Source organism: Lagopus leucura, unplaced genomic scaffold (assembly GCF_019238085.1).
Source record: "Lagopus leucura isolate 7727_CA_CO unplaced genomic scaffold, USGS_WTPT01 Super-Scaffold_806, whole genome shotgun sequence".
NCBI lineage: Eukaryota > Metazoa > Chordata > Aves > Galliformes > Phasianidae > Lagopus > Lagopus leucura.
In genome coordinates this window covers 4,281,276-4,309,086 of record NW_024962260.1, presented here as the reverse complement: position 1 = coordinate 4,309,086, position 27,811 = coordinate 4,281,276, and the positions used below count along the sequence as shown (strand labels likewise).

The window sequence follows — 27,811 nt, the reverse complement described above, 5'->3', positions numbered from 1 at the left end:
ATGAAACACTTTGCCAGAATACAGCTGAAAAACCACTAAGACCTGGCACAGCAATGATTAGTAGGTAATCGTGTCTCATTACCTTTGGGGTCTTCTTGGGCCAGCTGACCACAGGGACACCCGAAATCGCAAGATTTTGGTCATCATCAGCATGTTCTTTCAGAATGTTCTGTTGTGAACGAAAAGGTCTTTATTAACCAGAGGAATATTCTTCCGACTTAGGAGCACAGAGACTTAATGACTGTAATATCCCACCCTCACGAAGAAGAGTGATGTGTGCTCCACTGATTTGTTACATCTCTGTAAGTTCATTTTCCTTCAAAACTTCAAGTCACAATGAAACTCTTGCAAGTCTTTAAGATGCAAAAGATGCATTTCTTTGCAAAACAGACAGCGAAATCACTCACGAATAGCCTCAAATGTTACAGACTTCCTTAAAATTGGTGTCTCCAAAAGACTAGTGTTTCCCACTGGTACCGGTCTACTACCAATATTACCTTTCCCTGTACGTACACACTAGTTTGCTGAAACCCAAGCAATCACCAGCACCTGTCCCTAATCAATTCTGCAGAAGACCCAGGAAGATCTGGACTCTACCACCATTAGTCCTGCAGTCATGGGGCGTTGGCTGGGCAGTTTAGAGGAATCTCGAATGCTTGAATACAAAGCTGAGTCACGATACAGAACCACCACACATTGCAGCCTTTATGTATGGCAATTCAGGAGCACTGTCATTTCCACTGCCTTTTCTTCCACAGAGAAGTGCAGGTCAGAGTTGGTGCAACCCAACTCCCTTTGCGTGATCAAGTCAGACATTCAGCTTCCTGCACATTCACTAAATTATCTGACTTGGGCTAGTGCAGTATGAAAGGAAAAGATTGGTCTTCCCTCCTTCCCACCCCCTCCAAATCCTTTGCGTTGATGAAACCTCATGCATCTTAAAAATCTCAGGAGTGGGCTGTGCTGGCTCACACAGCTCCTGCTGCTGTGACTCACCGCCATTCCCATACAACTCAATGCAGGGGTGGGGAAGAAGAACTCCTTTTAAGTGTACTCAATGGTGCAGTCAGGAACGGTCCGCGCTCCCTGCGACTCCCCCTGTGCTTAATAACCTAGCCACAAAGCTCTTCATGTGGAGTGCAGGCTGCTGGAAGAGACAACAACCGAAAACAAAAAACAAGTCCAAAGGAAGATTCTGCTGAGCTGCTGAAAACTAAGGCCCGAGTAAGTACTACCAGGTTAAGGAAAAAAAACTGCTCCAAGAGCACAAACAAGGACCGCAGGTTGGAAACTACTCCTAATATAATTGAGGAGGTCACACAGACAAGGAAAGTCAACGATGTTGCTCCAAATTACAATGACTTCTTGAAAAAAAAGCTTAACTAGACACCACCAGGCATTGGGCACTCTCAGTCCCCGGTGCAGAGCTTTAATAAACAGAAATTTCACACACCATGCTAAGAGATCCGAAAGTACAGTCATTTTTTTTTAACATTAAACACACTTGGAATTCCTCTGTAATCAGCTAAATACAATGACACACTGTAGCCCAGTGAGCATCTCAGCAAGGCTCTGCACCAGTGGCCATGGGCTTTCCCTCCCTGGAGCTACAACAACTTGCTGGATTCTGCTCAATTACCCACCTGACCTTAACCTGGAGATGCTTTCCTATCAGAGGCCGCAGAACCAGCACAGCGCTGGTCCTGTTATCCCAGTAAGGCTGCTTTAGATGTTGACTACCCCCAAAGCAGTCCTATTACCAAAGTGAGTCATACCAAAAGGCAACACAATACTTGGCATGGCCTACAGCACACAGCCAACACGACGGTCTTCAAGTGGAAGATCTTTCAACTTTCACACATTAGGTATAGCAAATGAACTCCTGATGGAGTTGAGCAGGGCTAAATGAACACCTCTTTCCTCGTGTCCTTTTCACACTAGAACAGCAATCACAGCATTACACATGACAACATTCTCAAAGTTACTCTTCAGTCATAAAAATGGAGAGGCCTTTGTGTTGTAGCAAAACCAAATTCTTCAGAGGAAGAAGGCAGCTCTTTACTTTGATACGCTTAAATTTGGAAATTTGCAGGACAGCAAACCTCAACCTTCCCACTGAGGGCTGTGAGAAACTCTGAGATCAATAGAAAGCAGAGTACGTTCCAGGAACTTGGCAGAATACTGCAGGTTTCTTGTTATCATATGTATCATGTGAAAATATTATCTAAGGAGAAACTTAGAACTGTGGCAGTTTATCGTATCAGCCAGCTGAAAACAATACATGTCTCAGCAGCAGAACCATAACCAAGCCACAGCTGCACAGACAAGTGTCAAATGTCAGCACACGGTGGGGTGGATGGAGGCAGCCTTCTGTTCACCTGCTAAAGAAGGGGGAAAAATAAACGAAAAACAAAAACCGGAGATAAAGAAAGGCATGAGGCTCCAGTGAGCCAAACAACTTGATGCTCATCCAGCACAAGGCCGCCTGATTCAATGCAATTGAAGGCTGTGGTGACAACAGCAGGTAAGAAGGAAAGAAATTGATTAAGTATGTATGAATTAAGCTTAGGCATTAATTTCACAAGCACAGCAAGGAATAACTCCCCTGAAATGCATTCTGTAAAGGGAGGGTGGTTTTTTTTTCTGCCATCAGAATAAGAACAGGGTAAGATTTCTTGGCAAGAAAAAGTAAGAACATATTTCAGTAGATATCATCTGTCTTGCACAAGAATCTGCTGCTGCTGCCAAGGAGTTGCGGATATTTGACAAACTCCGTTCTGCAAACTGAGTTTCTTCTGCCCTAATGGACTTCCACAGTGCCTTTGAAAGAAGAGCAGCATTTTTGCTTTGAAGTGGGGAAGGTCTGTGGCATTTTAAGAGGCCGATCTCACAGTCCTCTTCCCCAACAAGGGAATTATCATCCTGCTAGTAATGCAGGAAATGCTCTGTGCTGAAATCAGAGACTGCATACAGACAAGCAGTGCTGGCAGTGTTTAATGTGGGCTGCAGACTGCTCAGGTTTACCTGTCTGTGATGTGGGGTGCAAACTGAAGCAAGGAGCAAGGTGGTTACCTCTCTGTTCTCTTCTTCATGCCTAAGCCCACCCTGACTGCATCTTTAGCAGGCTGCCGTGCCATTTGGCAGCTAAATATGAAGTGGAGAACCCACACAAGGAAACTCTTTCAATCCCCAGGGTTACCATCTTAGAAATATTTATTCCTCATCCTATTTTTTTTTCTTCCTCATCTGCTCACTGTAGGAACACGTGTGACACTTCAGCTGCTACTTCATTTTTAAGTTGAAATACAAGGAGCAAGCCATGCCACGATTTCATACCTGAGCTTTAGGGCATGCATACATGGAACACAAGGTGCAACTGCAGGCTGTGTGTGCTTCCAACAGATAACACCAACAGCAGTGACGTGGCAGCAATGGCTGCAGAGCCTGCTGGTGCTCACCCTGCCAGCAGCTACACTGCCTTCTGTTCTCTGTGCGGTGTGGGTCAGCGGAGCACCCTCACATTTGCTGCACATACCCTCTCACACAGAGCCCAGCAGCAGACACTGGGATACAGACAATATTGCATCTCCTCTGCTGATTGTTCAGATGCCATCTGCTAGGGAGTGAACGCTGCTGTCAGTAATCGCTTCTTGGAAGCTGCTGAGAAGCTCCTTTAGTGGTGAACACCAGGCTCGTGGGATACAATTCCCATACAGCAGAGCTGCAGTCAACAACTATTTAATTCCTTGTTTGAGATGAAAGAAGAACCGACCTGCTCCCCAAGTGAGGCCCGTGCTGTGCTCTGCAAATGAGCCTCCCTTGCATTGCTGCACTCCATCGATCATGGTGATAAATGGAATCTCAATCTGCAGAGGCATCAGCTGGACACTTCTGGACTGCTGTGTCCCCCCTAGATAGTCACAGTTAGTTAGGAGCTTAGACAACATGCAAGGAATTTACACAGGCTTAGATTAGTTTTCACTCTCCCTTCTCATAAGGAAAACAAATTACTTCACTACAGAGAGTCTCACCTACTTGACATTAAATACTGCATATAGCTGTAGTTGTATTTACCACACAGAGCAGTAATCCACTCACACATACTGCATCCTTGCTTCAGACAGGAAACCATGAATTCTCTGCAAGTTATCCTGATTCTGTGAAACTCTGCATTACTGAATAAAATGGTTTTCTTTCTCCAGTGAACTGCCCTTGTCTGTCTTCTGAAAACACCGAGTATCTATCCGAGGCACAAAGACTTCAATGTCAGAGAAAAAGTTCCTGAGTGTATTTCATTAAGAAATAAAACTACTACAATAAACACGGTTTTATTTTTTTCAAGAGCTGCAAACTTTCCAAGCAGAGCATGAACTTTCAGACATTCTGTCAGAGCATGTTCTTGCTGTGCGCCGGTTAAAAATAACTCTCAAGCGGGAGTACTAAAGGGCTGCTTTTTATAGGCTGCATTATTAATCCATCACATGCATGAAATTCAGGTTGCCCACAAAACAAACCTTGTGAATACAGCTGAATACAGGCATGGCACAAATGGTCTGCAAAGCTCTTTCTGCAGGATCTCTACCTCCATTCAGTTGCACCAATGACTGGTGCTCTGGGGATTCTTCAGAGCTGCGGAACAGATGCCAGGCTTCTGCTCACTCTATTGCTATTGCTAGCAGCAAAATCCCCATATTATTATCTGTTCAAGTTGGAAAGCTGGTAGCAAAGTAAAAGGAAATATGATTTTGTGGTCAAGGAGATAAAAATAATTCTGGAAAAATGGGCTGTATTTCTTCTTCTGTCATTATGTCTCTGTGTGACACATAGAAAACCTTTTAAGTCAACGCTACACAGGTGCCACCCCTCCGTCACACCTGGCTTGGGAACCAGGTGCTGAGGATCAGAACTTCTGTCCTACAGAAATGTTAAGCAATTACAGTTTCAACACCATTAAAACTATCTTTTGCAAGTATCACTCTTGAACAACACTAACTATTCCAAAATCACATCAGAGACACGTAAAAATGTATCCGAAATTACGGTCACTTAATCGTTTTGCAGCTCAGTTATCTACCTGTGAACCATGGCTAACAGCTCATCCATCACCACTTGTGTAGCAGATGACTGCTGCAGTGATGAGCACCATTGAGATCCCCATGGGAACATCGCTATCGCCGCGATCAGCCGAGGGTCTGAACAGCACAATGTTCCTCAACAGCAAGGACAGAACAAAATCAACAGCATCACAGGAACTCTGCAGGAGCCATTATGTTAGAGAGACGCTCAAGGAGCTGAAATGAGTCATTAGGCAACTTTTCCTTCGGTCAGCTCTACCCCATGAAGGTAAAAGCATGTACTGATGTGGTTGGTTTTGTTGTCTTAACAGCCAACAAACCTAGTGAAACAAACCATGCAGTTCAAGTACCGTGTGGATGACAAGGATACAGGAATTATTTACTATGCCATGTTAACTCACGCTCTCTGAAAACTGAGAGCTGCTATGTGGGACAGCTCTGTAAAAAGAGAGGTAAGACAAGAAAGTTCTTCAGCAGTTCAACTATTCACGAGAACACTCATCAGTCAACAACCTTTCAAGAAGACTTGCTCTGACTAATCCATCCCAGCTCACCAACGTTCAGGGGTGATTCCAGAAAACACCATTCTGCAGCATGTATGATGTTTAGATGTGGTCATTAACGAGCAGGGAGCCATGAAGATCCAGATGTTGGGCACATCCTGATGGTTACAGTGCGTGCTGGCACAGACTGGAGTTTAGATGCAGGCAATTTTCTGTGCAATTATCAAAGGAGATGGAACATCAAGATCACAACTCTGCCAAGAGGCACAAAATCAACTGGCAGATGCCCACTTCATACCAATTAAAGCACAGCGGCGCTGAAAGAGCACAAGGGTCTTAAGTGTCCACTCAAAGTTCTCCATCTCTGTAACCGTGAACCCGCTGCTCTGGGGAAGGCTAAGAAAGCACTGCTCCTACACGGCGTTGGAAACCAGATTCACATCTGGTATCTCACCATGTTCCAGTAAGAAGTCTCGCAGTGCAGTGCAGTTTGTCCTAACAGAGCACGCACACTCGCACCTGAACATCCGCACCACGTATCACACGGCGCACCTCTCCCTGGGGTCTCAAGAAGGGGCAGTTTATTTTTAAGTGGAACTTGGTCCACACTTTAAACTTCAGGAAAAAAGTTCCTTCTGCAATGCAAACGCCTGCCTCCCCCTCAGACTGTGGCTTACACCGTTCTCACCTACAGAAAATATGTCGCTGAAGAGTCACATGATGCACAGTACACAGAAGCACCTCAAAACCAGTAATCCAAGCACAAGACTACCTATTAATATTAACAGTTTCAAATCAGGCCCAATTTTCATGTTACTGAACCTATCTGTACTAGAGAAAGATTTTAGTTTTATTTAAGACCAAGCGAAACAAAAAGAGTACACTGGTCTCAACTTTAAAAATGTATTAATACACCTATTTCACATGACGTGAAAACAAGGTAGAGAAAAGCTAACCAGTTCATTCAAAGGAATGCTGCAGATCAGAGACAGAAGCAGCAAAGCCATGAGGCCTTCAGGTGAAACCTATCCCTGTGTCCAACCTACCACCTCCTTTACACTAAAAATCTGAAGAGCAGATCTGTCACTAGTGGGCATTCGCTCCTCATACCTTCTCCACACTGTACCAGTACATTGTACCAATAGAGAATAATTATCAACCTATAGAGGGCAATGGAGGAAAAGGAAATGAAATAGGTTAAAAAATAAAAAATAAAAAATAATTTAAAAAAAGGAATAAGAAATGCTAGAGGAAACATTTGACAATCTTCTGCACTAAAATCACACGTGTATGTATTGTATGTGTCAGTTACACACACTCCAGAAAAGAGACTCAAAAGGGAAGATTAAGACTATAAATATAAACAGACCGCTTGAGGTATAATATTTACACATGGGACATAAGTGCTAAACTGCAAAAGGATGTAAACTTTTGGTCCCTGAGCACAGCTGCAACAGTCAGAAATGGCTGCACTGCATCAATCAAATCAGGCTGCAACCAGCTGCCTCCCCAGTGCAAAGATGGCTTGTGTCAGAGGCACAACTTCCCCCTCCATGGCATAGCAGGCTGATAGGAAGAGGTCACCATATACAAGCTTCTACCTCTCTACTGCAGACCTTTGCCTCCTGACCTCCTCCTATCTCCTGTGCCCACAGGACACAGCTTGTACGGATCAGAAAGCTATCACACTCACCTTCATGTCCTCCAGGAGAGCCTGCGGATCTTCAATGCCTTCTGGAACACACTTCTTGTTCTCTGGGAGAGATTCAAGCTTTTCCACCAGGGCTTTCAAACCCTTCAGTTCAAATTCTGTGAGATGAGTCCATTTGGTTGAAACTTCTGTAGCTGGAGACCCCGTTGGTGTTTTGGGATAATCCGTGGGGGTCGTTGATTTTGCACTGTCATCTGACTCATTAGACAAAGTTCTTTTTAGGTACCTCATTACTGTGGCTTTTTGTTTTCTCCCTGCACCCTCTTTTCCTTCTGAATGTGTGCTGTTGGGTGAGGAGGAGCCATCCACCAGGGATTTGGAGTTCTTATCCAAGCTGTCATCCTTTTCCTCCCGGATATGAGCATCACAAGATTCTTCATCCATGTCTAACCACGAATCTGATGAATAGCTGTCTATGCTGCGTTTTCTCTTTGCATCTGAAAGTTAGAAAAGGAATGCTGAATCTTTACCCAATATAATTTATAGCTTAATGCTTCTGTGACTGGGACTAGGAGCTGCCTATTTAAAAGGGCACTGGATAATGCCAAGTCAGTATGCGACAGGAATGAGCTTTATTCAGCCTATTTTTCTGGGTTGTTTTTTCATTTGTTTCATTTTTTTAATGCTGGCCTTTTTGGTTAAATCTGCTCAGTTTAAATGACTGGGAAACATTTGGGGGAAAAAATATACTTTCTTTAGCACTTCAATTTTCTGTGATTTCAACTGAGAATATGCAGAGTTCACATACAATTAATTTTTCTGGCAATCCAAAAGAGATCAGATTCAGTAACCTTACAGCTTTAAAATAAAAGTTAGCAAATAAAGAGGAAAGGAAAAACGATGGGAAAAAGCATGTTAAAATGCACTACAACATCTCCTTTAAAGCAACTCTGCATAGCACAAAACCAACTTCTCAGAACTCTCTGTTTGCAAGCAACCATTGGTAAAACAAAAACTTCCATTTGTTACTGCACAAATACTCTTTGCTCTTCAGAGACAGAAGATTACAGTTGTGCTTTTTCTTTTTTGCAGACAAGTAGCCTAAACACACTGAGAAATGCAAGGACAGAGAGTCACGTGATGTTGCTTCTCTAACTGCAGCCCCTGATACATTCTAGGTACTTTTTGAGACAATTTAAACTCAAGTTTCTGATTCTATAGAACTATTAATTTTAGTTTCATATTAAGTTTCCCCTAAAAATCCCCTCTGTTACCCAACTGTATGCAATCGAGCCATGAAACCTAGGTAGGAAACTAGTGGCCGAGATTCTGGTCACAGCCAAATCCAGCTCCATGTGTAGTACAGGCAAACTTCCTCCCTGCATCCCTCCACTAAAACCACCATGAAGTAGCAAGAACGCAGTTTGTTTTGTGTGTTGAAGTGGTGGCATGCAAAACTCCAGCGCAGCTTCTCGTCTCTGCTCCATGCTAACATACCTCCATGCTTCTCTTGGAAAAATAAAACGGATTAGAAAGTATCTTAACCAGAACACTTCAGAAACACTAGGTTGTCCAACTTCTATTTAATACTGCTTTTTCCTTTGTCCACAGAAGCCAGCACACTTATCCACCTCAAAGCTATATAATCAGCTTATGTCATTTTCCCATTTTACAGTTGAAGAAACAGATGCTTGGGAGAAAGAGGGATTTCTCATTGTCACACATCAAATCTAGGGCAAAATCAGGAATCAGAATCCAGTCCCTTGGGTGCAGCACTGGAGCCTGTTCTCAAGGCCATGCTGCCCTGGTGAACTATTTAGCAATTGACTGAAGCACAAAACCCCATTTAGGTGGGAGAAGACACCAGCAATAAAAAAGAAGCAGCAGAGAGCAGATACACATCCCTGTGCTGGTAGTACTAGTACAGTGCTATCAAATAAATTGGTGTAATTCTGTACAAAGAAAATTATGTTTCTGTCTTCCTGTGCTGTGGCTCTGCTGAACAGGAACTGATGGTTGTAACTGGGGCAAATCACGAGCACAGATAAGGCATAAGGAAAGAGAGGGAGATCACGTTATGGAGCTGTGAATAATTTACTGCAAGTAATGCTCTGGTGCTAAGAGAAAACAGCCTTCAAGAGAGCTCCACTTTTTGTCTCTTGCTCTGATCTACTGAAACAAAAGGCAAGAGAAGAGCAGAGCATCACAGCATAGGAGGAACCATTCCCATCAGAAGCAGGCACACCAGGGCCAGCAGCTCAGCTGCGTCCGCTGCCACTGCTCCGCACAAACCAGGCACTGCTGCACCGCTACATCTGGGAATGGAGAGTCACTAAGAATGAACACACACAAATTAATCTAACCTCAAGATGAGCCATCGTGAGACAAGTGCCCGTTTGCATGCCTGACAGTTACGTGATGGCTGCCCTAACTCTACCCATGGGGCAGGGCTTGCTAATAACCTGAAGTGCAGCAGCCTGTTCTGCAGCACTGGAGGATTACAGTCCTGTTACACCATCAGATTAAGAGCGGACTGCTTTCAAGACTCAACAACTGTCTGCTGCTGTTGCTAATTTAAAAACAAACAAACAAACAAAAACAAAAAAAAAAAACAAACAAGGGAATCAATAATGGATGGATATCTTCACAATGAAGAAGGTTCAATTTTGTGTTTTCAAGTATTTTGTTATAATGCAACATGCCATGATTTTTATTTATTCATTTTAATGAATACAGTGTCTGATTCAGAGTTACTACGCTGTACGAGTATGCCCTACATAAATGTAATCTGTACTTACTTTGTCAAGAAGTGCATTTTAAGCACTATACTATGAGAGCACCACTGGCTTGGAGGTTTTTTTTTATAAAGCCTCTCCATGGAAAAGAGCTCCTAAGTGCAACTGTGGTTTCTTCCAAGCCAATGCCCCAGCCAACACCTGGTTAGAACTCCAGTTTCTCAGTGGTTGGCCAGTTCAGATTCCCATCCCACTGAGGCAGCCCTAAAGGCCTTCATCATTCCACAGTGCTAAGGAAATAAACCCAGGTTATACAACCTGCCCGTGGTATAACTCGGAAGAGCAGCAGCTGCCCAGGTTTGACCACAGGGCAGAGCTGGAAATGCCCTCTCCCCTCCCCCCTTCCCCCTGCAATTCACTTCTCTGTGATTCTGGGCAAATCACTTAACTTTCTCCACGTGTTACAAGTATCCTTGTACAAGAAGGATAATTTTACATTCTCTTTCCTTGCTGAAAAGTGACTTCTTGTATTACAGGACTTAGAAGATATGGAGGAGGTGAGGTGTAATTACAATATCTTTTGAACTCTTTACAGCAGACCAATATCTAATATCTACCTTGCTATTTCCAGTTTCAAACCCTGGCACAGCAGCTCCTATTGGTCTGCTAAAGACAGCAATAACATACTTGTTAGCAGGAAACCAAAACAGCAGCAACCTGAGCATACCAGAACTGTACTGCATGGAACACTCCGCACAGAAATCACTCAATGCAGCCCAGTACCTGTCCATCAATAACTGAATCTATTCTGTCCCCTGAGAAGGAGAAAGTAAAGACATGGCTCCTTCACCGTGCCAGAGAGCAGATTTTCTTCATCCATCAGGCCTAACACACAGTTACAGCCATCCTGTTAAAATTTTAGCAATAGGGATCTTAAAAGCTGCAGGCGACAGAGAAAGCGTATTTCTGATAGCACAGTATCTTCTCCCAATTACTCTTTGTCAGCTCACTCTCAAGATCCATATCTCACTGAAGGTCAATTGTGCTTGAAAACATCCAGTACAGACTCATTCATGATAAGAGTAAAAATAATGAAGACATATCCCTCCTGAAACACTGCATGGTCAAATCCAGCTTGAAACCCAAATAGAATCTCTTTCTGACTTCAGCTGGCAGGATAAACGTTGCAGCTGAGAGGGGCAGGGAAAAGATAAAGGGGAGGGAAAGAGATGGTGTGCTTTTACAGCAGCCTGTGATTTCTATCATGTCATCATTCCCCTGAGCGCCTGCCCTACAGTGGCAGAGATGAGAAGAACAGCTCTCCCTGCCTAGGAGGCAACTGCCTGAAATCTCATTCTGGGCCTGAAGAACAGGAAGGGAATCCTCAGTAGTCTTCTCCTCACTTAAAAGAGCAGGCGTTTTCATTTAGGGAGTGGGAACACTCAGGGTTTTTGCCTCACCTGCAAGCACAGCTTGTTTGCTTGTTGTTTTCTGAAGTTTTGGGAGTCCAGACATTTAGAAAACAGAAATACAAAGAACAATAAAAACTGCTAGAGTAGCACACAACTATATTGACAGGGTATTACAACACAATCACAGTAATAGATTTTCTTGAGTAGGCAGTGTCTGGAAAGAGTCATTCGTGCCCAAGTACATAAATGCTGTGCAATGAAAATGTAATGTGAAGAGTCTAAAGATATCCTTAAAACACAAGTGATTACAAACTCAGTTTCCTGTGTTCTCCAAAGATGTTCCCCATCACTGCAGTAAACTGTTTTTTTCAAACAGAAGAACTGAATCTCTACTGAACCTATGAAAAATCAGCACCTTGTGAATCCCAGAGACCATGGGCAGCATCCTGCATGCTCTCTGCAGGATGTCATCAACTAGAAGTCATCCCTGATGCTCCTGAGATCCAGTAGGACTGTTCTATCAGAAGGTATATAAGAAAAGAAAGCAGAACAGCTCAAGGGTGGAATAAAAGAGAAATACTTCTGGAACCCAAAAGAAAAGTTAGTAAGTAGACATTTAGAACAAAGTGTGTCAACAAAGACAAAAATTAACGGGGGAAAAATAAGAAACATTAGTAACACTATCATTCTTCAAGAGAAATTTCTGAAAAAGTATACAAGGATGTGGAGATTTTTTTCTGAAACCAAGGAGGACAGAAGACAATTAAATCTATCGAGGGGCCTGCAGGGAAGTTAAGTACTTTGTTCCATTTCTCTTTAAGGAGAATGACGGGAAATTCTTCGTCAAGGGATACTCTCTCATGGGAAATCAAGGCACTGCTTGAAGATAGAGAAATCTCTAAGGAAGAGATGAGCATTTAACAATTTAAGGACCTTAGCAGTTCTGAAGAAAAGTTTCTAAACCAAAGCAGCCAGTTTCTGGAGCACTGACTTCACTTAAATCTTCCATCCCACTGCGGATGCACAACAGTAAGATAGAGATATCACAGAACAAACAACTTAATTCAAGGATTAAAATTCACGGAGATTTACTCGAATCAAGAGGCTGGATGCTGAGATCAGTTAAAAGAAAGACAAGCAAGTATCTGGAACAGTATTACTCAAGCAGAACAAACAACGTATCTTTGTAAAGGTAAATAATGTACCTTTACTCCTGCAGAGAACTTGATAAATGCCAAACTGAAAGATCCAGCAGATATAGTAGATCTGGGCTTTTGAACTGCAGTTCTCAGCTAAATAATTATTCTAAGGTTAAGGCTCTGCCAAGAAATAAAAAGCAAGTGTCTGACAAAGTATAAATCTGTCACTCCTGGAGAGAAAAACCCTGGATGTCAATGTCAGAGATTTTATCAGCATGCTAATACCTGAAGTCAAAAGATAGCAGGCAGGCAGATGAACCACATGCTGTCAGTGGATAGCACTTCAGTAAACTGGAAGAGGTGATCTGTTCAAGACAGCAACAACAGCCCACGGCCTGGCACCAGCATCCCTGCAGTGGGGCCACACATCAGATCAGCCCAGCAGTCTCACTGATAACAAACATGTTGCGTTTTTGGGAGGGTTCATTTTCTGTCAGGTCACTGAACTGATTCAGCTCACAGGACAAGAGCCACAAAACCAGATTCTCATCTTATGAGAGCAGTGTGTTTCTTTTGTTAGCTTGAAACGGCCATAAAACCATGCTGAATTAACAGTGAAACAGTTGAGAATAGTGTCACTTTCCAGCAGGCCAACAACTGAAGGCTCACAGACAAGAAGACTGTCAGGTGACATTATTGTCACCAAATCATTTCCCAAATAGCTGGGGCTGACTTGATGCCTGCGCAGTTGAGACTTCGGTCTTGCAAAATAATCCTTTTCCATCCAGACACTGGACATCTATGGTTCCCAGTGAGCTTTTATATGATTGGAATATCTCCCAGTCAGTAACTGGATGGAGACACATTTCATGGGGATCACCAAATCATTATCAGTAATTACTGAGCTGGGCTTGAATTCACACTGGTGATTTAGCTGGAAAAGGTCCCATCTCAATATCCTGACCCATCCACTCTCCGTATCTAATTTGTTCTGAAATCACACCTCAGTGATCTGGCACCCCCACCTTGCCAACAGGAAGAGCCTCTTTCTGTGCCAATGGTTTTTACAACAGTAGGTTGGATCTTTATTTCCTAAGGAACGCAGTTACCAGAGTTTTGTCGTTGCCTTTTTTTCACATCGCTAATCCAAGAGGCCAATTTGTCAAGATGTTCAAGACAATGTTATACAAAAATTCCTCCACGTGGAGTTCCTGTTTTACTATCCCTTCACTCAGGGTCTCAAAAAGGGAGGTAGCAAGGTCCACAGACTCGTTCCAGTAAAAGGAAGGAGGAAAAAAGGGTAGTTCAGAAAAGCAACAACTGGAATTGCGCCACACTGATGCAAAGCTCACCCCAACACCAAGGCAATGCCTTCCTGCCCCAGGCATCCCCATCCATCTCTGCTGGGGTCCATTTTCAGCTGTTGTTTTAAAGGTTTCTGTGATCTCCTCGTTCTTAGATTATAGATCACGTAGGTTTGTGTAGGTGTATGCTTGATTTTGTTATTCTCTGCAACTAGAAGTCAGTCACCAAACAGAAAGAATTAAAGTCAAGATTAAAGAAAAGAAAAAGAAGCCAGGTTTAGTGACCAAACTGCATTCTGTAGAGGAGACACGCTATAAAAGGACTAAATATCCATCCTACCAGAGCACATTTGCAATGCACGCTTTTCTGGCTACTAAGGTACTGTGCCAAACACAGCAGTAAATCCTCAACCGTTTGGCAGATCATCTCAACACGAACAGTACTGAAACCAAGAAATAAATGCATCCAAAAATTATTTTCCTGGGATCTGCTTGCTTAGGAATGCTCAATAAAGACCAGAGTAAGTTGGTGCTTCATGAAAATGCTTAAGAGTCAAAACCTCCCCACCTCAAAACAAACAGTTTGTTAGAATTTCTACAATTCTCCAATTTAATTTATGATCTTCTCCATAGGAAACAAAGCAGTAACTAGCCTAGGGTGCCAGCATCGGTTTGAACACGCAGTCAAAGGATTCACTCACCAATTAACATTGATTCTTTCTGGTACTCTTTGCTGAGGTGGCAGCGCTGGGTCACACAGGACACGTATCTCTCCAGAACATACCAGCACATTTCATAGTAGAAAGGATAACGGAATTTGGCATGCACCTGAAAGCAAGAGCGAGACTGTCAGTCCACGGGGAAGGGAAGTTTGCAGCACAAGGGCCAGTCATCATTCTCCTCATGTTATCAAGAGCACAAACAGTGTGCAGGGGGAGGGGAGGGAGGGTGGGAGCCGCGTGAGCCGTACGCCTTCAGCATACAAAATGAGAGCCTGCCTGCCTGCCTGCCATGATAGCATCATTTCTTGGTTCAGTAATTTGTATCCTCCTGGGGTGGCGGGAGAGGAAAGGGTTTGCGTTCTTGTGAAATCGTGGAAGTGATGGGTGGCCCCCACAGCATTATTTACCTACAGTATAAACATAGGGTGGTCACGTACAGATGTCAGTTGCCAGAATACAAGTTAAAATAGAAGCGCATTTTTTTCTTTTCCCAAGCACTATCAGATGATTTTTTATCAAAATGGCAGCATTACCTAAAATGACTCAAGCAGGAAATGCATCTTTTCTAATTATCGTCTTCCCAACAGTTTGATTAAACAAATGAACAAATTCTTAATTACTGGTAAATACACATTACAAGTAAAAATCTGGCTTGTGGTTTATGCTTAATATTTTGGTAGCAAGTTAACTTTTACCACAAACAAAACAGAAAGCAGGACTGTAACAAAAGACTGCCAAGCTGTGCACTTTTTCTTCCATCTTAGACCTGTTGTTCTCACAGAAAAAGCTTATTCTCCAACACTGTACATTTGGGAGATTATTTCAGATTAAGAAGAAAATTAAGAGGGTTTCGCAGCCTTCCCCTACAGTTTGCTGTTTGTGGGAGTCACTGCACCAAGGAAGAACCTAGGAAGCTCCTAAAATGCAACAACATAAACTGCTTGCGATTTGTTAAAAATGGATGCCATGCATCTTGCACACTCTTGTACTTAACGCTGCACACATCTTGCACTGCACAGGATTATAGGAACTGCTTTAAGACACATTAAGCACTTTAACAGCTCACCTAGCCAAGAGGCATCTGCCCAGCTTTAATAAAAATGCAGGACTGCACTAGAAATACCGTTACCTTGGAGAGCCCATTTAAACAACCAAACAATACAGAGCACCACCTACATCACCCAAAAACCTGCAAAGTCAGAACAGATCCACTATCAGCAGCATCAGGCTGCTCAGGCTTGGCTCTGCACAGCAGGCACAGTCAGAGCATCTGCCTGGTGACAGGAGCACCCACCTGAGCATGCTGAAGGCTTACAAGAATGCCCATGCTTGAGAACCATTCCCAAGGTGGGTAAGGAACTTGCTGCTGTTCCCAGAGGAAACACAAACACTTTCAGCAATGAAACAAAATGTAATTAGGGGAAAACACACTGTATTGTCCCACTAAAGGTATCACAGTGCCAGCTTTAAACACAACATGGCAATTCCCAGAAGTTAGGATTTCTTAAATCCAACACAAATGCAGCTGACAAATCTGAACTGCGTGTCGCTACGGGTCATGCATCCAGCAGAACTGCAACTCTTCCAGTGTTTCCCTGCACTGTTTTTGTTTTGTTACAAAACATACTGGAAACATAAAAAAGGAAAAGGAAAAACCAACAAGCATCCCCTTAAGTGTGAGCATATTTAACCCCCGGGCCTTCTTGAAATAGAAAATCTTTCCTTCGGTTTAGTTATTTGTCACAAAGAAGAGACCCAGTCACTTATCACTACTACAGAACACAGGGGAAATTAGCCATGCTAAAATATATGCTAATAAAGGAACTCAAATTTTTCCAAGAGAGCACTGCAGGAAACGAAATTTGCGAAGAATTGACTTACAAAAACCAGGAAGCCGCCTTCCACCCCTCAGCCTTCAAAAGGTTTTCAGCCACATGCCTGGGAATATTAAAGACATCATTGCTCAACATTTGTTGACAGATTCTGAGCTTCACCAAATTTAGTTGTTACCAATGTTAATTCAATGTGAAAGACAAGGCAGTAATGCATGCAGTGCTCCCGTTATGTATATCAATCTTTAATATTCAATTTGAGTTCCTAATTGCTTCGCTATCAATGTTCCAACCCACAGCAAATCCCTCCATGCTTCTGTAATTCACCATTTGCCCAAGAAGGCTCTGCTTTCACAAACTTTCAGAAGAGCTGCCAGATAAGGTGAGAGATGCCGTGCAAAGACCTGCAGTGGCTTCTGCCATTACAGCAAGCCTAACTCTGCTTCAGAAATCTTTTAAAATTTGCCTAGTGGAGAAGTAGAGAGGAGTACATTATTTACGACATCTCTGGACATTTATTAATTATAATGGATAAGAACTGTACTGCATATATGTCCACACTTCCACCACTGTTGAGTTATGATCAAATGAACTCTGATTTTGGAGAAAAAAAGGAAGAAGTTCTGTGCTCAATTTAAAGTGTAGCAGCTGATATGGCCACTGCCTGAGGATCAGATCCCCCACCAGCATGGAGACCGAGTCCATCATCTAATGGGCGTTTCCAGATCTAACTTCTATGATTAATAATTTACAATCCACGGAATATTTTCTCTAATTATTCCTCTGCAGTGAGAAAAATCATCTCTGGAGTATGATCCATTTCTTCAGTTCAAAGTGAAATAATTGTAGAGACGTGTATCACCCTCCAAAACAAAACACTCCAAGCAAGCAAGGCACAGACTTTCCTTAAGAAATTATTTCCCTTCCACAATATCCATGAAGATGATTACAAACTCTATTTGTATTTCATCACTCCAATCAGAATCTTGGAAACCAATACATGATTATTTGTAAGTTATGGTAGTATTTAAAGTTAGCAGATTAAGTTCCAGAAAACCAGATCAGCACAAACAACATCATCTGTGAGTGACCACCTTACGTGTATCTGCCCTCTGCACATTGAAATCTTTTAAAGGTGTTACATTTAGATGAGTTGAGCTCAGGTTGACACGTTCTCCCCCTTCAGCAACACAGAGCTGTGACACCCCTATGCCAAGCTGATGCATCTCAGCACGGCAGCCTGCTCTGCAGTACTCAAGCTGGTCTAGCAGAGAGCTAAACAGCTTGGCCTATTTGACTAGCTGTTAATTGGCCTCTAGGAAAGCCAGACTGCAAAATGAGAGTCTCTACAAACTGTAAGGCTGGAGAAGATTTGTTTACCTCAACTGCACATTAGGAGCTGTTTCCAACAATAGACATGTTTTTTATTACTCCTTAAAACTATTTTAAAATGGCTATAACCCTCTTAAGAAGTCTCCCAGGGATATGAGAAATTAAGCTAGAATAAGCATGACAAGTACATAAACCAGGCAATTTTATCAGGCTGTAAATCAGCATTACTGTTTCAACCATGTATTTATTCTTGTCTTAGCTGCTAAAACAATAACAACTACACCTAGCATAAAAATGACTCTGAATATCAGCAAAGATGATTAAGCATTATATAGCAAGTTTAAACACAGTGAAACCTCCATAAAATTGCTCTGTGCCAAATGAAGAGGGGAAACACACCTGTATTACACTTTGATTTGAGTGTGGCGAATTACTTCGTCAACCACATCATGTAATTTACTTCTGTGCTGCACACAATGGAAAGATCAATACTGATGAGAAAGTCATTTGCAGTACGTTCACACTGCCAAATCTGTGTGAACTGCTTACTGTATGGAGCCTGCCATCCTAGCCTGTGCATGGGTAAAATTATTTGGACAAATAAAATTATTTGCACAAAGAAATCACAAAACTTGATTGGCAAAGCAAATAAAGCAAAACACACCAGAATTCTATTTTGAAAACACTTATCCTTTAAGATTCCTGCATGTTTTTTCTTGGATTTTTTTTTGGGGGGGGGGGGGGAGAGGTGTTATTTCCAAGTAATAGTACTGACATTCCCATCTCTTATCAAACTTTAATTGCAAGGTTTATATTTTGTTATAGTCTTGAACTCTTATATTCTTCAGCTGTACACACAGGTTTGTTACAGTAAAGCTGCCTAAAAGCACAAGTCTGCAAACACAGGCACAGGAAGCCCAATTCGCACTGCTAGCACAATGCAGCATAAGAGCTGAAATAGTTACTGTAAAGTTGGGGAAGTTCTGGGCTGTTGGCTTACATTGGCCTTTTTTGATGCCCTGAAGTATTTTTTGAAAGGGAAAATTATAAAGAAAGACATTGGACTTTAAAGAAAATCAAACAAGTCAAGCTCTGATTTGGGATCTCCAAATGTTGCACTATTCCTTCACAAAAATCAGTGATAGGACATCTTTAAAGAGGCAAATATCACACTCTGAGAACCTTCCCATAGGATCAAGCTACCAGTGACTTTTCAAAGGCATTTCAGTTAACTGTCTGGCAGGTTCCTAAAGGTTACAAAAATACCTAACCATAATGGGGCAATCTGCCTCCTGCTATAAAAGCTTTGGAGATCAAAGCTGCATCCAGTTTCCCCAGAAAGGCCTGACATGAAGCACTACTAACCAGTTCCAACTCCAGCAAAACGTGTGGCTTTGGGTTGCTAAGTCCAGCGAGAACAAGATGTCAGCTCTTCTACTACATCAGGAAGAAGAGCATTTGCTTGCCATCTTCCCCATAGACATGAATGGAAATAGTTTCTTTTCCCTTCAAGTTGCCAGTGCCAGTATCTATCACAACAACGCACCTTCACTTTGAGGAGGTGCTGTACATGTACCCTGCACCGTTGGTTCTTACTTACAGACACTAAGAACCTTCCTGTGCCTGGCACCTTCGTGTAGCCCCAGTCCACCTCTGGCCTCCTGCTCTTTCTCTGAAGGGCTCCTACAGCTCAGCTCAGCTCCCTTCACTCTGCAAAAGAAGCTGGTGATTCCCTTCCAGCTTCTGCTATCAGAACATTTTCTTGTTCAAGTCCCTTTACTCCCAGATACTTCACATTCCTGCCTTGGGAACATCTACTCAAAGCCAGGCTGAACTCTACTCTGTCCCTTATTTCCACTCCTGTTTTCCACTACATTCTTTCCGTTCTAGCTGCTCTGAATTTCAGCATTTGCCTTTACCTGTCTTCCTCTAGGAATTCATTTTTCTACTTAAGATTCCTTCTTCCCATTAAAATCACTCTAGGAAACCAAACACTTCCAGCACTGCTTTGTGATGTGAAGATTACCAGGCCTTGCCACCTCCTGCGAAATCAGGGAGCAGCCTCTTCCCAACACAACACTGGCAGAGAGGCTGGCAACAGTCTTCCATGCACTGAGCTAGAGATGCACTCCTGAACAATGTTGGTGTCTCAGACGAAGGCATTCTCACACAAAGGAAGATGATCTGGGGCAAAAAGCCCACTTGGAGCCAGAATTGTGCCTTCCTGTAGAGGTGAACACTGAACACTACTGATGTATGATTTGAAGACTTCCTAGTGATGAAGCACTGCAGCTTCATGCTGTTTTGCTGCCCATTCCCCATGAGCACTTCACCTAGCACATGTGCCAGTGGTTTATCAGCACCGTTGCAATAGCCAGCTACAGAAAGCCTCTATCTAAATTTGCATCACATTGCTCTGATTGCCTTGCACAGTTTATTTAACAGCCTAGTAAAGTAGTGGCACTTCCTTTGGATTCTGATACTTTATGAAATTCAGCCAGGAACTGAAGTTTATCAATGAACAGCATCACTTTCACTCCCAACACAGAGGCTGCACGGTCACCTCCTCCAGGATGCCGGACCCTTTCTAGGCAGATGCTACACCCAGATGAACATCACAACCTTCAGTCTAATGTCTCAACCCAGCCTCTGTCCCATGACATTTTGCATTATATTGAGTGACTGTAAAACAAAATCCTGCTAAGCACAGAAAATGCTGTTTCATAAGCAGCCTCTCTGCAGCTTTCTCATTTCAGCTGTGGACAGCAAAACCATCTCAGACCCATTAGGTCTCCATTCTTAGATATCTATTGCCAGTGTGCAAAGACAAACAATCAGCAGGGGATTACCAGAAGTACAGGCACAAAGGTCTGTGGTGGCAATAGGCTTCTGTGCAAAAGGGGATGTGTTTAAAAAGTTCAGTGGGCAAACAGATGATACAGAACGGACGTGTCTGTAGGAAGCAGGGGAAAAACAGATGAGTAAATGCCACTAAAAATAGCCAGCATCTGAAAGTCTCATTATTTCATGTTTACCTCTCAATCAATCTGACATGGAGATCCCACCAGCTCCAGTTTCTCAGAAAGGAATACAAGATAGAGACAGATCACAGTGACAAAGAACTGTTCAGTTAAAAAGAGAATCGAGCGTCCTTACCCTTGTTCTGTCCTCAATTTCATAGATGCGAAGCTGCATGGGAACATTAAAGCTATGCAGGATATTTCCACCAAACACCAGAGAATCTACTGGAGTATAAACCGCATGTATCCACCCTAGAGAGGGAAAGCAAAGAGCTGAGAATGCCTCGTGCTATGTAGTATTACAGAGCAATTTATCATCACATTTTAGCAACCCCATAAACCCCATTCTGTGGGGGATGAGAGGTTAAAGCTGTGACACGTTAAATGGCACCAAGACTAATAATAGCAGAAGGCAGCATCTTATGATGTACATAGAGTCTCACAACCCTCTGTATATTGAGCACTATTAATCCACAGAACAGTTACAGTGTTTACTGAGAACACGCAAGCTTGTGACTCAACCACATCCATGACTAAGAAGTAAATTCAGTCTGCTCTACATTCTTGGCTCTTAGACAATCTTCTGGCACCTCCAGAAGGGTTGCAAATCATGTTAGCAGTGGTGGTGGGCTAGGGCTAGAACTGGACTGAGTCACATTCAATTTGTTTCACTTCAGCACCAGAGCACACATCCTCAGATATCAACAATTTCAAGTTATTACCAGTCCTCCTTCAGAGGTGAAAGTTTCATATCCTATTATCAACTTCCTGAAGCAACCGAAAATCTCTCAGTCTCCACTTAAGAGACTTAACATTTCTAGTACTCAATCTGATGAAATTGCCCTGGTCCTATCCTGGAAGGGACCAAATTCACTTTCCCCAGGCTCCAAAGCAAGGGAAGAATTTTCTACCACAACAAAAATCCAGGCACAGCAATTCAGGCAGCCATACACAAGCTCTTCTGATTCTGCATTGTTTGCTTGGGATGTCAGGAGCTGAGGGTCTGGCTATGCAAGACTGTAGCCTCTGATCTCTGCAGTGAAAAAAGAATTGATTCTGCTAATGATCTGGGAACCACAGAGACCAGATACTACATTTTTCCCCCTTTTTAATAAAAAGCATTACAATTTATAAACCAGCAGATAGCAAAGCAACACAGAGAGCAGTCAATTTTCTTCTAACTGTGCAGTACTTTCTATTAAAGCCATGGCAGCTTCCCTCCTCTTCAAGACCAGTGAGAGAACAGGGAAATGCCATTCAGATACAGGGTTCTTCAGCCAGCAGCCACAAAAGCCATCTTCTGCTACAATCCTTAAGCCATAGGGGCCAGCCGAGCTACATCCCAGAAGTCCTTGAGCTACAGCAGATGGCAGAGGCAGGGCTTTCATTTAAGGGCATATCAGTAGGAGTCAGGAAGCAAAAGAAATCAACGCAGGAATTTTTTCCCTGCAAACACCACTCTGCATGCATTTTTCTGAATTTCAAAATCACAGAAAGGCTGAGGTTGGCCAGGACCTCTGGAGGTCATCTGCTCCACCCCCCGCCTGAGCCAGGCCACCTGCAGCTGCATGGGACCACATCCAGGCAGCTTTTGAGTATCTCAAGGGACAGAGATACCACAGCCCCCTCTTGGCCACCTGTGCCAGTGCTCAGTCAATTTGCAATGATAAACGTGATGCACAGAAAAACACAGGTGGCTTGTAGCTGTGGCACCTCAGGTAGTACCACATCTGTCCTGCTCCAGTTAGCCTAATTACAGAGTCCCCTGCTACCATTCAGCATGTTTGAAAATCAAGAATAACCAACTAGAGAGGATTTTTTTTTCCCTTCCTTTAAGGGTAATTCAGCAACCATAGAAAAAAAAAACTTCAGCTAAAGCAATTCATCCCCTCACATGAAATACAACAGTCTGCACTAAGAGCAAAGTACTGGCAAGATTAATGACAATCCCAATCCTGGTCTTTGGGAAGTAAAAAAAAGATGCAAGGTCAAGGCATTTAATGCTTCCATCAGGTAATCAAAGATTTCTAGAGTTTAGGGGAAAGAATGGAAACCCTGCACTGAAGCATACCTGCTGCTGAGTCCCCAAAGCTAACTTACTGGATAGGTGGCAAAATCGCTGGCACAGTAATTCAGTTTGTCAGATCCAGAGATGAACAAACTGAAGCTCCAACAAGTGGAACGCCTGGTGCACAGCTACACAACTGCGTGATGGCAGAGGTCAGGGCAGGAGCAGCCAGTTACCAGCACAACACGGAGCAGCCCTCACCACTGGCTTACATGGCAGCTCCACCAGCACACGTCAATCCGCGTACGAACAGATTGAGAGATGCAGCAAGTTATTTCCATGGAATCTTCATCATCATTCTAAATACAGTCTGTTATCAAAGAATTACAACCCAATTAAGAGCAACTGATTAACTGAGCTGAAACCTGGCTTTCTAGACATCTGTGAAAGGTAAAATAAATATTCTTCATTTTACAAAGAAGTAAAACAAACACCATCAAAACACACTTCTGTTTTTCAAGTGCCTCTTTTCAATACAACCCACTCAGTAGCCTCTTCCTACAAACTATATTTCCTCAGTGAAAATTCCACACTGGAGTGCAATCGATTTCATTTTTTCCTTGCTCTTTGGGTTTCAGTCTCATCACAAGCTCCCCAACCTCTCAACTCTGTCCTATTAAATGTCAAGGATCTTTGTACTAATGGCCTCTGGACTTCCTTGGTAGCAGTCTCAACATCATCCAAGAGAAACATGAGCCAATGATGCCATGAGCCAATGCTCCAAAAAATGGGGTCCCAACACGGCAGTTCCTCAACAGAATGATTATCTAACACAAATGGAGCTTCAGTGTTGTTACTGGAAAGCCAGAAGAGATGCAAACTAAAGGACTTCCCTAAAATACTTCCGACAACATCTGGTTCTGCAGATAATAATTAATTCCCTATTTATGTTTATAAAACAGATAGCTACTCATTAACAAACAGTGAGCACTTCAATCGACAGATGTAAATGCCTACCTTCTGAACTAAGGCCCTTTGAGATACACGTATTTCCAATAATAAGACAGAAAGACCTGTTCCTTAATGACATACTTCTCAACAACAAAGCACTGAAATCCACTCAGGTTAGGAAATAGATTAAAAATAAACCAGAGATCAAGCAACCCACAGAAAGCCAGTGACCATAAAAACCTTGGAAGTCAAGTTCCCTACCTCTGTCCAAAGCAGAGCAAAACAATTTCCACGTGTGGCTCGGAGATGAGTAAGGACAATATTTGGGTGCCCCCCATTCCACATGGGTTCCAGGGACACGCCGGATCTCCAGCAGCTCACTTGCTGCCACAGGGAGGGCACAGCCCTGGCAGAGCTGTCACCTGCTGGGAGGATCTTGGCCACTCAGCTGCAGAGCGTTCTGCAGTCACACTGCAACCCAAAATAGTTCCTTGCCTGAGGAACACGGAATATTAAAACTGCAGAGACACAAACATGGAAAGGTGTGTTCCAGGGACGCAGGACACTATGTGCAAGATTAGTCTAAAAAAGATGAACTGACAATGTAGAAAAACACAGGAAGACTGGCACAGAAGCTATAAGGAAAAAAAAAAATCTGTTCTAATATTAACAAGAGTGTGTACAGAGAAAAACTGAAGACACCAATACCAGAAAAACAGAAGCAGGAGGAAAGAGACAAGCAGAAAGCAGGAAACACTTTCCACAAGCCACACTTTCAGGAAACACTTTCCACACACTATTTTGTGGAAATGAGCTCTGGGAAGAGATAAACTTGGATGGCACATTCAATTAATTTCTACAGATTAGACGCAAGCAGAGCTCAAATCGTGAGGAGGATGAATGTTCATTGTGACCACAGAGAACAAAAACACCCATGTTGGAAGCCTCCCAGCTGTAATGGCTTGTAAAGAGAGAGACCTCCAAAGAAGGTGCACATACCCACGAGGCAGAAATGAAGGCCATTGGGATTGCTTTACCATCATCCACACCCATGCACCCTCCCTGCACCTGAAGAGGGGCACCAACTCTCCCTCAGCCATTGCTTTCTGCTGTTTACATAAACTCTGGTACACTCTGCTGCACAGCCCTGGGTGTTCCACGGGTTGTTGGGTGGCAAGAGCTGAATAACTTCTCACCTTGGTAATGCTCTGAAAGACAGCAATATTCTCTCTCTCTCTCTCTCTCTCAAAAAAAAAAAAAAAAAAAAAAAAGATGTGGAGGGGCTGCAACACAATAACGTACCACAAGTGTAATTTTATACTTAATGCTGAAAAAGAAAACCAACCAACCAACCCAACACTGGCACAGTAACAGAAGAAAAGGAGTAAAGATAGAAAAAAATCCAGAAGTCGAGACAGTGTTCCTTTCTGGTTGAAAGACAAACAAAAGCACCTGCTGAACATTATCTAAAGCTACTACTAAATCATACAGATGAGACACACAGAGGCTGTGTGGCCTCGGGGATCGATCAATAAATAGAAAACTTCCTCAGAGGTGATCGGTTTCAGTCGGCCTGCCTCACCAGCAGCGCTGCTCATCACGGCAAGGCCAGCCCTCCCCTGGCAGAGGCGCCGCGCACATGTAGGCAGCGCTGCTCCCCGCAGGTCGGTGATGCTGGTGCAGCTCCGTGCCATTTGTGGCACGGTGGGATCTGCCCACTTGGGTTTCTTTCTGAAGTTATCTTTTTTATTTCAGTTCTTGGTGATTAATGAGCATTTCTCTCTTCTCAAAATAATCCTAGATTATGAAGCAAAACCAGCGCTGAGCAGGAATTTTATTGGCGAGACTCTGAAATACCCTCAGCTGCTTTACAGTTACAAATTGTTCCACTGCTGCTATGAAAGGCTTGAATATTTAGATGTTATCATCTCCAGTAAATCAAGAAGGTAAAATTAACAGTAAAAAAAAAACCTTTTCTGAACAGCTAGGAGAAAGATACAATCTCATTATCTTATGAATTTTATCAAACAAGGATCATTAAATATTGCAAATTTGTTAGATGATTTCAGAGGACTGCAAATTCCTACTGCACCTTCAAGAATGCAATTATCCATCTGTGAATAATAAAAAAGATTATTAACAAGTAAAGCTATGGGGCAAATTGACTACCAGCTCCAAGGCAAACCTACGGTACATCTGCTTCCAGCAGAAACTGAACAGGTATTTTGCTTTATAACACAGAAAGCATACACATTTTCCTACAATTCTATAGCAGCTTAGTCTGGAAAAGCTGAAACAGTCAAGCCTCAAAAAGAAAAACCAAAGTGACAAGAGATGACCTTCCAGTGGACACTGCCAGCAAGTGAGATGTTATTTCTCCCCGTTCAAAACGAACAGTTGTGTCATAATGGTGTCCACAACCAAGTATAACGAGGAAATGCCACATTTACCTTTTAAGAGTAAAAACTTAATTTGTCCCCAGCAATGTAGGTAACTCAGCAATTCTCAATCTTACACAATTTGATGGGAATCAGGCAGAGCACTGCAGAAGAACAGAACTAAAATTCAATGTTATGCTGTCACCTTCTATCTGAAAGCAGACAATCGAGGCAAAAACTCTCCTCTGTGATGCTCTTCACTGATCCCCATCGCTCGATCCCCACAGGTTCCAGGCATGGAGCTTCCATTAATGTCAGGGGAAGCTCCTGAGATGGAAAAAGCAAACAGCAACCAAAAATAGCCAGGCAGTTGCACAGCCCTAGCACAACTCCCTGCAAAAAAATATTTACCAGTCAGATTTTAATAGCCCAACATCCTCCTTGATAGAAAGACTGCGTGCTACCTTCTGGCCCCATTACACAATAATCCATCAAATACTGGCTGGCATAGCAGAGGCCACTTGGACCGCGCTCTTACAGCAGGCAGAACCGTGCTGATAACCGCTGATGCCGTATCTGCAGCGCTCTGCATCCGTGCTGGCTGCTGCCTACAGTCTAGCACAGAACATCCCTTTCTGTTCGTTTTCCTTCCCAAAAAACATTCTTCCAAGAAAAGCCATTATTTCTGCATTTGACTGAAAACCAGAAGTTTGGAGCACTCTCAAGTTACCATAACAATCATCACAGAACAATGAGAATATTTTGCTCGACTGTGGCTCATTTTTCATCTCTCAAGAAATTAAGAGATTTTAATAGCATCTTTCCATGTGCAAGGCCCCACGGCACATTATAAAGAACATTAAAAGTAAAGCAACACAAACGGCTTCTCTCCTCCATGGAGGACTGCCAAACTCCAAGGTGAAGCACAGCTTTTGTAAGAGAAACGTGCAGCCACACCAGAGAGAAGCTTAAGAGAAAGCAGAGAGGCACACCATGCCAGCTGCCAGCAGGTTATCTTCTCCAGATTTTGATCATGGGAAAGGCTCATAAATCAGTGCTGCAGAAGTCTTCGACAAGGTCTAATGGCAGCACATCATTCAGTTCTTGGAAATGTGCAGTGACTTCCTGCACCACGGATGGCATCTCGCTTGGACTGCTACCTACAGGTGTAAAGACGAGCCAACAGCTCACAATGGCTTGTATAGTGGAGTGTTTTGGAGCATTTATGGAATTTTTTCTTAGAAAGAAACAAATGACCTTAGCATATCTCATGCCACTGCAATATCTTGCCCGTAGAGGACAACACAGACGATACCCCATCAGATCCCTGAACACTTACCATCAAAACGACAGATAAAAGAGCACCTGGATTGAAAAAGGACGACTTTTTTCATTTTGGTTAAGCTTAATTTCGAGCTTGGGAGCCAAGTTTAGAAGAACACAAGAGGAATGAATATGGTATTCTGAGAAACAAGATGAGAAGAGAATTCCAGACATAAAGCACCACTTTAATAACAAACAACTCAGAAGAAAAAAAAAAGCACAAGGAAAGAAGCAAAAGGTGGTTTACAGGGCATGGGGACTGGAGAAGATAAAGGGTAAGAAGTAGGGAGAGAACAGGGTCCACTGAAGTCATTTGGTGGCGTAAAAGAGGAAAGCTATTTACTTTCAAAGCAAAAGGACAAGCACTAAAAGCATTCAAGAGCAGGCTAACACATCTGCACTGACTTAGTGAGCAGTGCTTTTCTA

The 27,811-nt window shown here is 42.9% G+C and overlaps 1 protein-coding gene across 12 annotated transcripts in view; it reads right to left on the bottom strand.

Annotated features, from left to right (window-relative positions):
• Nucleotides 1-27,811, bottom strand: part of KDM2B (lysine demethylase 2B) — a 103,101-nt gene that overhangs the window by 36,249 nt on the left and 39,041 nt on the right. For 11 of the 12 annotated variants that reach the window (XM_042865379.1, XM_042865378.1, XM_042865384.1 and 8 more), the window contains 4 exons: nucleotides 20,862-20,977; nucleotides 14,521-14,647; nucleotides 7,272-7,726; nucleotides 83-169 (listed from right to left, as the gene is read on the bottom strand). In XM_042865379.1, the coding sequence (XP_042721313.1) occupies nucleotides 83-169; nucleotides 7,272-7,726; nucleotides 14,521-14,647; nucleotides 20,862-20,977 (785 nt within the window). The remainder of the gene's footprint in view (nucleotides 1-82; nucleotides 170-7,271; nucleotides 7,727-14,520; nucleotides 14,648-20,861; nucleotides 20,978-27,811) is intronic. The other variant, XM_042865382.1, reaches the window with a different exon arrangement.